We start from the raw sequence: 13,385 nt of genomic DNA, 5'->3' as shown, positions 1-13,385 counted from the left end.
TTAGGAGAATTGTGTGAGGTCCCAAGGTGCCTGCTTGAAAGGGGACTGAGGCATCATTGTTCTACCTACAAAGTTTCTTGTGTTCTGTACCTTCAATAAATGTCTATTTTTCATAGTACACGATTGGCTGGATACTTTCCGGACAGGTCTCGTATTTTCTGAAATTCAGTATGTTTTTTCATGTGTCTTCACGTTGTACATATTTTCTAGGATTGTTTTCCCTGTTAGTGGGCATCCTTTGAAGTGTTCTGACTTGTTTTCCTGTGAATTGGTAGTTAATCTTGAAGCGTGATAATTTAGATTTAGATTTCTTGGACAACCGCTCCATAGCTAGTGAATATTATTTTTTGTCATGATGTACATAACATTTGTTTTTTGTTTGTTTTTAATAAAGTGAACAGCTGTTGGTGATCAATGCTAACTCAAGTCATAGGAAAATCTTGGCCACTGGATCTTGGTTTTGCTTCCAGAGACTGCTAAGCCTGGGGCGCTGCCTGGGTTCCCTGCTGAGGGTATGCAGTGGCACCCTAAATTTCAGGAAACAGCATTCAGCTGCAAATTTGATGAGCCTGGTCAAGGTGTTTGAAAATTGTATTCTGTAGTCAAACAAAACCAAAACAAAATGAACAAGGATTTTTTAAGATTACTTTAAAAAATAAAAATTAAAAAACACTCAACCTGTCAATCAAAGATTGTACTACTAAAGACACCATTAAGAGAGTGAAAAGACAAGCCACAGAGTGGAGGGGACCATTGCAAAAACGGATAAGGGACACTAAAAAGGACTTGTATTCAAAATACATAAAGAATTTTTACCAATCAATTACAAAACTACACACAGCATAGTAGAGAACATGGGCAAACACCTGAAGAGTTACTTCACAAAATAGGTACTTCACAATGGCCAATATAACACTGAAAAGCTATTTAGTCACATTAGTCATCTGAGAAATGTGCATTAAAACCACAGCGAGATAACATTATAGAATCGCTAGAATGGTTAAAGAAAGACTGACAGTACCGAATCTTAGCAAGAATATGAAGAAGCTGAAACTTTGTATACTCCTTCTAAGAGTATATCCTAGAAAACCTTTTGGTAAAGCTGGGCATATACATACTCTATGGCCCAAAAATTATATGCCTACAGAAACATATGTATGTGTGCACCCAAAAGAGAAACATATACATGTGCACTAAATGATGTATACAGGAATATTCATTACACCATTATTTGTAATAGATAAAAATTAGAAACAATTCAAATGTTCTTCAATAGTAAAGAGATGAATACGTTTTGGTATATTCATACAACCGAATACTCTATAAAGTTATACTTAAAAATAAAGAAACCAGATACAAAAGAGAATGTATTCTAGGATTCAAAGTATAAAGGTTTCCAAAGAAGGAAGAGAACTAATTATGATTTTTGAAATTAGAATGATAGGTAGCTTTGGGGAAGAGAGACTGGAAATGTACTGGGTCTAGGCATGAGGGAGCTGCTGGTGGGCTATTAATATTATATTTCTAGCTCTGGATAGTAGTTGCACAGGCTCATTCAATTTGTATCAAGTCACTGAGCTGTTCTTATTATTTGTGCATTTTTCTAAAAGCATTACATACTTCAGTAAGTAAATTTATTAAAATATTGTATTTATGATATAAATAATGGACAACTGAGTGATTTCTTTTAAAAAGCAGAACTGACAACTTTCACACTTCTGATAATGTTTCCTAAGTTATATTAGGAGGAAAAAAAGATGATGAATCATACCCTTCAAGATGTCAGCCAAAAATGTGAAGTTACCAAAATTGAAAGGAAGATTTACAAACATTCGAAGTGAGAATAAACTTTGCCATATTTTTATATTGTTTTGTGTGATTTTAGCAACTGAGAAAATAAAGCCATATGATTAACAATATATTTTAAAGTTAAGCAACAAAAATATAAAAGCAATTTTCTATAGCTTTTTTAGTTTTGCTTATAATTATGTTATGCTCAATCCAGTACTTAATTACATTTAAAATTCACTAAAGTTAACATTAATTCTTTTGAATTTTTAAAACAGTAATAAAGAAAAAAACTACATAATTTTAGTACACTTTCTTCCTAAAAATGGGCAAGTTAATAGAGAGAGGTGATGTGCTGACAAATTAAAACCATTTCTTTTTCTGAAAATACTCTTGGAAAATGTTTAGGAAAAAAATGCAGAAGGTTTCAGTATGCTAATACATGAAACCGACATAGACAGTAAGCAAAAAATACGCATTAGCTATTGTTATTATTTGAATGAACAAGTGACTCTAATGAGGGAGATTTTCTATAAAGTTGCACAAGAGTTCAGGTTTTTCCTGATATGTGTTTATTATGTTTGTGAGACTGTCTTTCAATAATGAAACCCATGAAAAAAATTAATTCATTGAGGAAGCCATTATCCTATTTTTAATGACTTCTTCAGCGAAGGCATTGCTTTACAGGGAAACTGAATTAAGTACAGCTACTGAAATAGCAGCTGCATTGTCTAGAATTTTTAAAAGTGATCCTCAAGGAAGCTTAGACAGATGAATCTATACATGAAATATATTCCCAGTATTACAGCAAAGAAACAGTAGCCAGAAGTTTACAAAGTGCTGCAGAATGTTTTCAATAAACAACAAAAGAAACAAAAGTGTAGAACAAAAATGCAGAGGCCTCCCAACACTGTCGAGACCGGAAGGGAATGTGGCATTATTTTCTGCCATATAAAGGTTTACTGACTACCGTATGATGAATCAGTTTGGAAAATTAAATATGCGTTAATACTAATATTTATTTTACAAAAAAATGAGTGTCACATTTGTCTACCTTGTCCATGGTAAGTGCGTGTCACTAGTCTGCTGCCTGGAGGAACACACACATACACACTTGACTGGCCTTGTAATTAAAAGAAGTAAAACTAACGGCGATAAAAGAATCACCCTGTATAGAACATTTGAAAATGGATTGTGAGGAAGTAGTTTTAACATCATATGCTTTTTATTGCTGAAAACAATGCAGTGAGTATGATGCACCCGACAGGACCTCTCATCTTGCACACTGGAAAAACTAGGAAACAAAATTTCTAACCATTCTTAAAATGTTCTGAAGAATGCTGTGGGTTTTAAATGCAATTATTAAAATGTTAATTAATCAACTACTAATTCAAATCCGTTTTGTTTAGACAACAAACAGACTGTTTAAAAACAGTCTGACATCAGTGAAGGTAGGAATTTCCTAGACAATTTCAGTATCTTTGCAAAATTAGTAGACATTGTTGAAAAATACATATCATGACTTACAGCAATTAACAACGTACTTTTTCACTTGGGTCTATGCATCTTTGTGAAGCAGCAGTGGTGACATTGTTAAAATGCAATATATAAGCCCGCTGAATTATGAAGCGAGGGATTGAATTGCTATACTGCAAAGTATAAAATCAAGATTTGAAAAGTAATGAAAACCATTCAACCGTTTTCTCAATGTTATTAATATTCAAAATAAAATTTTGCTTAAAGTATTTTTAATTTAGCTTTATTTTAATATTTCTACTTTGAGCTTGTTTCATAATGTGCATGATATCTTAATAGAGTAAATGTACAAACTGCATGTGTGTTAGTGAGTATATATGTATGTAATTTAATGTACATGTATGCATATCACATTTATGGTGCATCCTTAAAATTTTTACTGTTAAGAAGATATAATCAGAATGGTTTAGAGATCACTGATTTAGGGTTTGGTAGAAAAGAGAAAAGACAGCAAAGGAGATGAGTGAATGACAATTCAGGAGATAGAGGAAAGATGAGGGTACAGTGTTACTAGAGGCTGAGGAGAAAATGAGTTTTTAAAAGTGATGAGGTGGTTAACAGAGTTATGTGCAATAGAAAGCTCAGGAAGTACAAGGTCTGAGGAAAAGCCATGGGATTTATAACTGATGATTAGAAAGTTACTGGTGAAAATATTTTGTCAAATGGTGGGAATAGAAACCAGATGCTATGCATAAATACCCAGATAGTAAGTCAGTGGGAGGAAAGGCAAAGGAGCAGTAAGAACAGGTCTCTCTTGCTGAAGTCTGGCGGAAAACGAACAAGGCAATGGAGAGGCAGTCAGAGAGTGCTGTAGAGGTGGGCAGAATAATTGAGTGAGTCAGTCAACAGGAAAGGGGGAGGGAAAGCGTCACAGCCAAAGGGGTACACAGAGGATGGGACATTTTGTAAGAAAGGTAAGAATTCAAGTGCACTTCTAAAACAGGAAAAAGAAAGGTGTGAGAATTGATTATCTATGGACACAATCTCAATGAATTAAGTGATTACATACTTTGTGAGCTAGTTAAAACAGGAAAAGATGTGAAATATCACCTATGGATCCCTCACAAAGAACCAAAGGAGAGATCCTCTGATAACCGAGGGACATCGATGTCTCCAGGCAACATGAATGTATGTCAGAGCCAAATTACAAGACTGTTTCTATTTTTATTATTATTATTATTATCATTATTATTATTTATGTTACCAGCTATGAATTAATTTGGGGAGGTGAGAAAACAGAAAGTGAGATTTAGGGACTGGCGAAGAGAATAAAATGGAAAGTGAGAATCTTATAACCACGGTGAAAAAACTGCTAACGAGCTGGTCCTAACTAAGGACTGGGAGTAGGAAAACAAGTGAGGCAAGAAGAGGCTGACAGGCAGGAATGAGCTGAAGACTGAGAGGGAAGAACAGTGTTAAGTAAGTGTGAGCACAGAGGAAAGTCTCAGAATCCACGGTCTCTATGATGGAGAAATTCTGAAGGACAATGAGGTCCAAGTTCTGATTGTCCGTACACGAGGCCGAAAAGGAGTAGAAAAAAAATGTTCGACTAGATGTGAACATTAAGGGCCTCTGATGACATGTTCGCAGAGGGATGAAAAAGAGAAGAACACGGGATGAAGAAGGTGTTACAAACAAATGCCCTCTTTGCAGGGGAGGACCCTGGAGACGACTCCGGTCACGCCTGAGTCCTGTAGAAGTTTAGAGATGGTGTTGGGTGGTGGTGTCAGAGAATGCTTTATAAGGAGCTGGGGAATCGTGTGGGCATGCAGGAAGTAGTGAGAAGGGCAGCCTTCACGGAACAGGGTTTTAAAGGAATGTTGAGGTGGTAGGTGGGAAGCGGCCTTCGAGGACTACAGTCTACACATACGTTGGGCACTTGTTCACAATAGCATGAGCTTTTTAATTTTAGCAGCATTTTGGTGGCAAGAAAGCCATTTAACATTTCACATAATAGGGATCCTCGGAGAAAGACTGAGATGAATCATGCTCATTAAGATTTTTTCTAGCTCAAATAATAATATAGCGATGTTTTAGATCAGGTTGCCAGGATGGATACCTTTTAAAGACTCATGTTGAAAGGCTGTGTTTTAATACCCAGAAAGTGAAAATGATTTCAAATGTAATTTTTAAGGACTGAATTTAGAACACTTCTCCTGGATACAGAACTATTATGTGGTACACCGCGGTTCCCATCTGCCATCTGCAGCGGAGTTGCTCTGCTGGACGCTTTTCAAATGTTATTCATATGTCCACTGATTCAAAACTAATTTCACCAAAAGCTAATCTAAGCAGGAAATGTGTCATATAGTTTATCCTATTGTAATTTCTATTTCTATAATTTAAACTAAGATTAATTTTCCTGCCCTTTGGCCACAGAGTACCTCACACAGTTAGAGTTATGATGTTTGTAATTAAAATAGGAGTTATGGAAGTTATAACAGTAACTATGTGAATTAATAATTTTAAAATTTGCAGGAGGGAAACATAAAGTAAAAGAAGATGGATTCATACCCAAAGAACCGTTCCAGTGTTCACAATACCAACATTGTGAGTGAACCTGTCTTGGTATTTTGAAGGGGGATGCACTTGTTACAGCATCTTTAAAATCACAAACCTTTGAGTGGTTGTCCCTTATCTGGAGTGACAGCACTAGCGTTTTTGAGGGCAGCCAGACCTCTCATTTATATTCTCAAGAATAACAATTGTACAGATAAGCTGCCTATTCTGACCGTGTTTTAAAATCAAAATATACTGGTTAAGCATTGCCTCAAGTGTCCATTTCATTTTTGGCTAAATTCGTAAAAGATTAGAGTGGCAAAAAGCAGATTGAATTGAGCTTGACAAAAGTGTGTGAAGAGCTTCTCTACCATGAGTACTCTGGAACAAAATTCTTCATCTTGTTTTGATCAAACAAAGTGTGTGACTGTATTGAGTTCTTCCTGCAGCCAGGAGCTAGAATTTGATTTTTCCCAAGAGGGTGGTTAAATCCGAGTCAGATCAGGATGGTGCCACTTCTAGATGTTAAATTGTCGAGTTCCCAGTTGCAGTAGGAAAAACAGAGGAAGATGCAACTGAAATATATGGGCACTGTTAATTTGTTCCTTTAATGCATGGTATGTTCTCAAAACATATGTTTGAATGTAAAGATTTAAAGTCATCTCAACAGTAAATAAAGGATTTCTTTCCCAAAGAACATGGTGAGATCTTTGACATATAGTGCCTGTTAAGGTCTCTAATCATAGTTCCAACAGGGATGTGTTGTCTTGGGCTTGGTCCTGGCAATTGCAGCAGATAGAGGATAGAGGAGGAACTTTAAAGAATCGAGGTGGGAAGGTGGTCCCTTATCAGGATGACTTAAGTAAACACAAGCATCTTTCTTTCCTATGGGTCAATTGCCTCTTCTCCAAATCAAGGGAATGGGCAGGGAAGATAGAAAACCCAAACTCTTATAAACATCTGAACTTCTGGTGGTAATTGGAACAGGTAAGGGAAAAAAGGGGTTGTCCCATCTGTCAACCACAATTGGGCCCATGGGTGTCTAAGTATCAAGCCACATTCACACACCTGTGACTGCTGCTGAGGCCCCAATCAAGTGCCAGCTCATACCCACTAGCGTGGTCCCATTTGAAGGAGAAGGTGATCAAAGGGGGAAGAGCACTGGCTGAGGAAGGTAAGTGATGCTCGCAAGGATTCTCACTTTGGAGGACCACAGACTGAAGTTCCAGGAGAAGTGAGAGAGATGGAAATGGGCTTCTGATGAGCCCAGAATACAAGGCTTGCCAATCCCAGGCCAGGGCAACCTCTGTGCAAACAATGTAAGGCTGCAAGGGACAAGAATGGGGTCGATGACGGCTTGTCTTTGGGACTGGGGGGAAGAAACTCAAAAGCATCTTCTTTCAGTGGGTATAAAGAACACATTCTGTGCAGAAGATATAGTTTATGAGCATAGATGGTAATTGTATAAAACATCAGATAACTGAAAGAGGAGACTATTTACATGGATGATCAACTTTAGATGATTTTTCTCTTCATATTCTTGCTTGTTTAAACATTTTTGCCTTCATTTATAGTACACAATGAGAATATTATGGGTTTTTTAAACCACTTGAAAATCTTATAAATTATTTATGACGATTCAACCATATAACAAACAGAAAAGAAAATACGCATGCACTCCACATACACACACATTAGAAGACAGACACATTGCACAGAAGATCGCATGCTCTCCTGGAATGATGGGTTGGTGTGCATCGCGAACTTATACTCCTTATGATTAAATTTTAATCTTATTTCTTTATTTTAATATATAGTCCCTGAATTACTGTTTCTATTATTCTTGATCGAAGTAGAGTTTAATTCTGAGTAAGAAAGTTAGTTAATGAGAAATTTCTTCCCAAGTATTACTTGAATTTACTTTTCTGATTAAAAAAAAAAAAGCAGGAGCGGTGGAAAGAACAGTTGTTTATATAAGCAGAGAAGGAGGTGGTTATCTTTTAGTCTGTTAGGAGTGAGTGATTTTTTACAAAGTATAAAGTGAAGTACTTTATCTGGGATACTTCATGTTGTTTTCAGTATGAATGATATTTAGTCCCTGGGCCAAGACAGGCCCTATGTGGCTTTCTAAGGAAAAGCAAGCCTTATGCATCCCTGGGGAGAAGGAACACAAGTGAGTGTAATCATGAACTCGGAATCTCAACGAATGTTTGGAAAATGATGATGTTTACCCAACAACATTGCTTTAGGTATGAGATGAAAGATGGGTTTGGAAATATCGTTTAATTTTTTTTCATGGAAATCTTATTTTTGGTAATGTTTATTTGTTCCTTTCTTTGTTCATGAGAAAAAATTCAGTACCTCGTAACGGAATCATTGCTTTCGGCAGGAACACTAAAAGCAGTATGCAAACTACAAGCCAAGAATAACATGAGGAATAATTTAATAGTTGTTTTATCTAAATAAGCAGGATCCTAATGACTCATTTCTAATGACAAGTTAAGTGGAAATTACACACAATAAAAGAGGATTTATTTATGGAGTACCACTATAGAGTGGTCGCAAAGGCCTGATGCATACCAGTTCAAATTTATCTGGGTTCCTCTTTATTCTTTGCACACATTTTATTTTTTCTCATTTTCCTCTGGATCTGATCTTTGAGTTGAAGGCTTGATGTCACTGAAGCAGTGCCTGGTGGAGAATCTTCTTTCCTTCATCACTGTGGGGCCCCAATCTTGTGCCTCAGGAACACGGAGCTGCTACTCACTCACACTCAGTCCTCAGGGTCTTGCTCTCCCTCACAGAGCCATTCCATGGTTCTCACTTGAACCAAAGAAGTGTATGGGATATTACGTAACTATCATGTTTGCAGTAATAGCACTCTGTTTATGTAAAAACACAAGATTTGCAATGTGCATTTTTATGGATAAAATAAGGTAAAATACAGGGTCCAGCAGGAGTAAGGCCTACTTGAGTGTGGTTGGTAGGGTGATAATATGGGTGTATTAATGTATACTTTTAATTTGAAAATTTCACTGCCAATGTCATGTGGTGTGCTTGAGTGTGATATTGTTATGTTACAGAATTACATGCTTATGATTTTGTAATAAAAGATTTTGTAATAAAAAGGGGTGTTCCTTGCGCCGGGCCCTGTATGTGTGGCTTTCAGCTATATGATAATAATTACTGTTAGGAGTGACTGGATAGCACTCATAACGTGGGACTATGTAGTGGCCATCGTTATGCTAGCCAAAGAAAAGGTTGTAAAAAATGAATGTATATTTTATTCATGCATTTCTCCATTTATTTAATATGTACTTATTTGATAGTCACTGTATTTAAAACACTGAGAGAAAGAATGAGACATGAATAGGACAGAGACAGTCCTTATTCTAGTTGGTTTGTATTTTTAACCAGCAATAGACATGAAACATTAAACCAGGTGCTATGCTTTGCAGTGCAAGTACAAGGTGCTCAAAGACGAGAAGAAAAAGGTACTGGCTAAAGTCTACAAGGTGAGGGAAAACTTGAAGGAACTAAAGACTTAGTAAAATTAGGGAGGAAAAGTTTGTGTAACGTTCTAAGTGAGTGATTTCCAACTGGCGTGCCACAGCACACTGGTGCGCTGCACAAAAGTTTAAAACAGGCAGCACCTGACTAGTCAGCGGCACCGACCTCTTTTCCCTTAGATTGTCAAATACAAAATGACGACACAACAATTGCCAACTGCTGAGAATGAATCAAAATTATACCTATTGTTTGTTAGATTGGCAAAAAAAATATGTATTTTTGGCATGCCGCAGACTTCTGGTAATTAGTTTATGTGTGCCGTGAGATGAAAAAGGCTGAAAGTCACTGTTACAGGCAGACAAAGTAGCCAAGCCTCAGTCAGGAAGGAAGAATGGTAGGGTTGCAGAACTAAAAGACAGAGAGCTGGAGTCCCGAGTGCTTAGTATGTTGTACAAGCTCCTGCCTTGTTTTATTTCATAAATCTTGCCCCTCCCTGGAGTTATCAACATATAGATGGTAAATAAAGCCACGTAATTGCTGGAATTATTGGGGGATGGTTAAACAAAGCTAGATCATTAACAAAACCTTGAGAAACACTTAACAGTCAATGTTTAACCCAGCAAAGGAGAGTAGGAATGAGTGGTCAGAGTGGAAGGAGGGACACCAGGGCCAGAAGGGAGAGGGAGACAAGATGGCAAATGCTGCAGAGGGGCAACAAAGGGAGAGTCTGACATCTGGCTCTAGAACTAGGATGGCTGTGGTGCAGAGAAGAAAGGGGAAAGAGCCTACAGGGCTGGTGGGTGTAGACAAAGTAAGAGATCAGAGGATCTCAGGTCCCAGTGACATCCAGGAATAGTCCTGGCTGGAAAACCAAACACACAACACAGTCTTGCAGGTAAGAGCTTTGGCTGGGCTGGAAACAAGGACAGAGCACAGGCGAGCAGATGAGAAGGAAAGACATTTAGTAATTTGGGAAGTGGAATGACAGGTTATGACAGGTTTCAGCTGTGACTCTGGTAGAGAAAGGCTGAGGTGGGGGAATGAAAAGTTTATTTGTAACAAGGAGATCCAGTCCGGGTATTAAATGGGGTGGTCCAGTGATCCAGTCTCTAAGTGAAGAATGGATCGCCACTAGAGATTAGTAGGTAGATGACACCAACAAGGAGGGATATGGTGCACAGCTAGATGGCAAAAGTATCAGAGCAGCATTGATTTTTTTTCTTTTTTTTTGCACTGAGGTAATAATGCAATAGGTAGCACAGTGGGCAAGAGTATCATCGGCCTGAGTGTGTGTAGGTTGTGCAGGAAGAAGCAGCCATCTTCACCCGCACAGTGCTGTCCTCAATGGAGAATGAAATTTTAGAAGGTGAAGATAATGTTCTGAAAGGAAGTTGAGTACATAGTACAATTTGCAAACCATGGAGCAAAGTTCTGAAGGCACAGTGTAAGAATTTGAGAGATGATAAGTGGATGGGGGGAGAGAAAGAGAGACACAGAGAGAGAGAGAGAAAATGATTAAGGTTTAAAGGAGTCCAGCTGGGCAGTGACGGATAGAGCTTTGTGGGAGCTTTATTGTAACAGAAAATCAGTATTTGAGCCTGGACTGGAGACTCAGGGAACTCACCAGAAGAACTTAATAGCATACATCCAAACACATTTGTGTAGTTCGTGAGGCCGTGGGGTTCAGCTGACTTGAGTTATTTTCAGCTAATCTAGGCTGGGTTTGCCCAAATGTCTGGGACTCCTCTGGCTGTTATTTGTCTCAACTCAGATGACTGGGATGACCAGAACCTGCTCTTTGTCCTGGTCAACATCCAGCAGCCTGGTCTAGGCATGTCCTCATGGCAGAGTGGAAGGGTAACAATGAGCAAAACCAACTGTGCAAGCATCTTTCCACTCTCTGCTTTTGTTACATGTGCCAATATTCTGTTGGTCTGGACGAAGCCACATGGACAAGTCAAAAGTCAGAGTAGGAGGGCACTGAAAAATTACATGGATAGGACATAGATACAGGGGAGGGTAAAGAACTGGGGCCACAGGGGCAAGCAGCCCACCACGTTGAGCTAATGGATCATAGAATGGTGTGAGGAGCACCTACGGGTCAGGAGACACATCCCCCAGAGCCAGCACTGTTTATTTTGTTAATGTGGGTGAATCATTTAATCATGCCAGACCTTCCTTTTCTTATTGGTCTTTTCCAAGTTTTAAAGCCTTTGATTCGAGCTCTTAATGAATTCATGCTGTGTACAAGCTGTAGGAGGGACTTAGGGGCAGTTGCTCATTGTGCTATCCTTTGGCTAGCATAACATGGCTGTGGATCACAAAAATAGCTAATTTTAACTTTATGAATTTCTGAGCATTTTGTAATCATGCTCAAAGTGAAAAACTGGTAGTCTGAATTTGGGTATGAAGTACAATGCTGAAAGTTCCATTTCTTCTTTAGGACTTTAACTTTTGCTCCTACCTGATGGTTCTTTTGAAGCACACGATATTCCAGTACCACATCAGAGACTATATGGCATCTCATACGTGTGAGATGAGTTTTAGGTCCTACTGAGGCTGTGCCTAAATAATTCATAGTTAGGATGAGTTATTATTCTTCAGTGACTGGAGGAGCTTTGTCAAGTCTGCATAATACTGGTACAAGTGTGATTTATTTTTAGGCTGCTGTTATGATTTGTTTCATAAAAGAATGATAATAGCAGAGAAATGAAATCCCTTCATTATTCAGTATGTAATCATGAACTATATAATAAAATGCAGTATTATTTACTATAGAAATAAAAACTGAGTAAAAATATTCTAAATTAAGAATATTCTATAAGATTCACAAGAAAGTAATACATACAAATCGCTTTCAGAGATGATTTTCTCTGTCTGAGATGACTTCTTATTCTAGTCACTTAGATTGCCACAAAAATCCCCCACCTAGATTAAAAAATATATATATTGATGAAAATATATCGTGGAACTCTATTTGACATGTAGAATGTTCCATTTCACATGGAAGAAATAACTTACCCTCTGATAAATGTTTATGCTTGTCATATCTCTGAGAAGCATTTATTTTGGAGTTGTAATATCAATCACTCTGGCCTGTCTCATTTCAGAGTCTCCACGTAGATATATCCAAGAAACTGCACTCCAATCAAGCTGGCCTGGATTCAAAAGTACTAGCGGGTTGTCAAAATTCCTTGGCCATTCTGGAGAAAGAGGGAAGCAGGAGTGGGGCACTGCGGCAGGAGGCACCGATGTAACCGCAGGTCAGTTAAGCTGCCCCTACGGGACAGAGGCACAGCACACAGAGTCTTGCTACTATTTTTTTTTTTGTGGGGGGCAGAATTTATAACCCAGTCAAAGTGACTGCTTGACCTGCAAATATCATTGTAATAAAGTTTTAAGGGTAGCATAATATTAAACACTCATGCTAATGATAGGTCTCTTCATTGTTTTTTATTAGATTTTTCTCACAGTTTTCATGGCCAAAGAACTTAAGACCACTTGTATTATCGTGAACATGTTATTTTTAAATTTTGGCTAGAATTAACGAGAAGGATTAATGGCTTGAGAAGAAGTTAACATAATCGAGATGTTTCAGTTAAAGAAGAGTCAGACCAGTAATCTAATGCAGACTTGATTTACGACAGCTTAGCTTATAGAGAGGTGATACGACAGTTTTCATCTCCACTAAAAAGAAAACAGGATCAAATAGACTTGTGGAGAAGTCGATGACATTCAATTAACTACCCAGACAAATATCCATATTGTAGGAATCTGGGATGAGTTAACAAGGGAAATATTTTAGACGCACTAAAGGAGCTCCATATCTATTACACTTTCTTTATCTTTGAAACTTTGTATTTTAGTTTGTAGGAAAAATGCTACTGTAATTATTCCTAAGCATATGATTTGTTTCTTCCCCCTCCTTATCTGGTTTTGTAGCTAGCCTCTTTTTTTCCTCCAAGGGCATGTAAAAGTCACAATACCAGATATGAATCCTCTGAAGTGTCGCTGCTGAAACTCTGTTTGTACAATCTGTGTTCTTTCATGGA

At 37.8% G+C, this 13,385-nt stretch overlaps 1 protein-coding gene across 5 annotated transcripts in view; it reads left to right on the top strand.

The window, feature by feature from the left end:
- Positions 1–12,590, top strand: part of THEMIS (thymocyte selection associated) — a 150,508-nt gene extending 137,918 nt beyond the window's left edge. For all 5 annotated transcript variants that reach the window (XM_071219659.1, XM_045188748.2, XM_071219660.1 and 2 more), the window contains one exon: positions 12,444–12,590. In XM_071219659.1, coding sequence (XP_071075760.1) covers positions 12,444–12,590 — 147 coding nt within the window. The remainder of the gene's footprint in view (positions 1–12,443) is intronic.
- Positions 12,591–13,385: the final 795 nt, after the last annotated feature.

Source organism: Desmodus rotundus, chromosome 11 (assembly GCF_022682495.2).
Source record: "Desmodus rotundus isolate HL8 chromosome 11, HLdesRot8A.1, whole genome shotgun sequence".
Taxonomy (NCBI): domain Eukaryota; kingdom Metazoa; phylum Chordata; class Mammalia; order Chiroptera; family Phyllostomidae; genus Desmodus; species Desmodus rotundus.
Note: the sequence above shows the minus strand (reverse complement) of the source record. Positions and strands in the feature narration are given on the sequence as shown.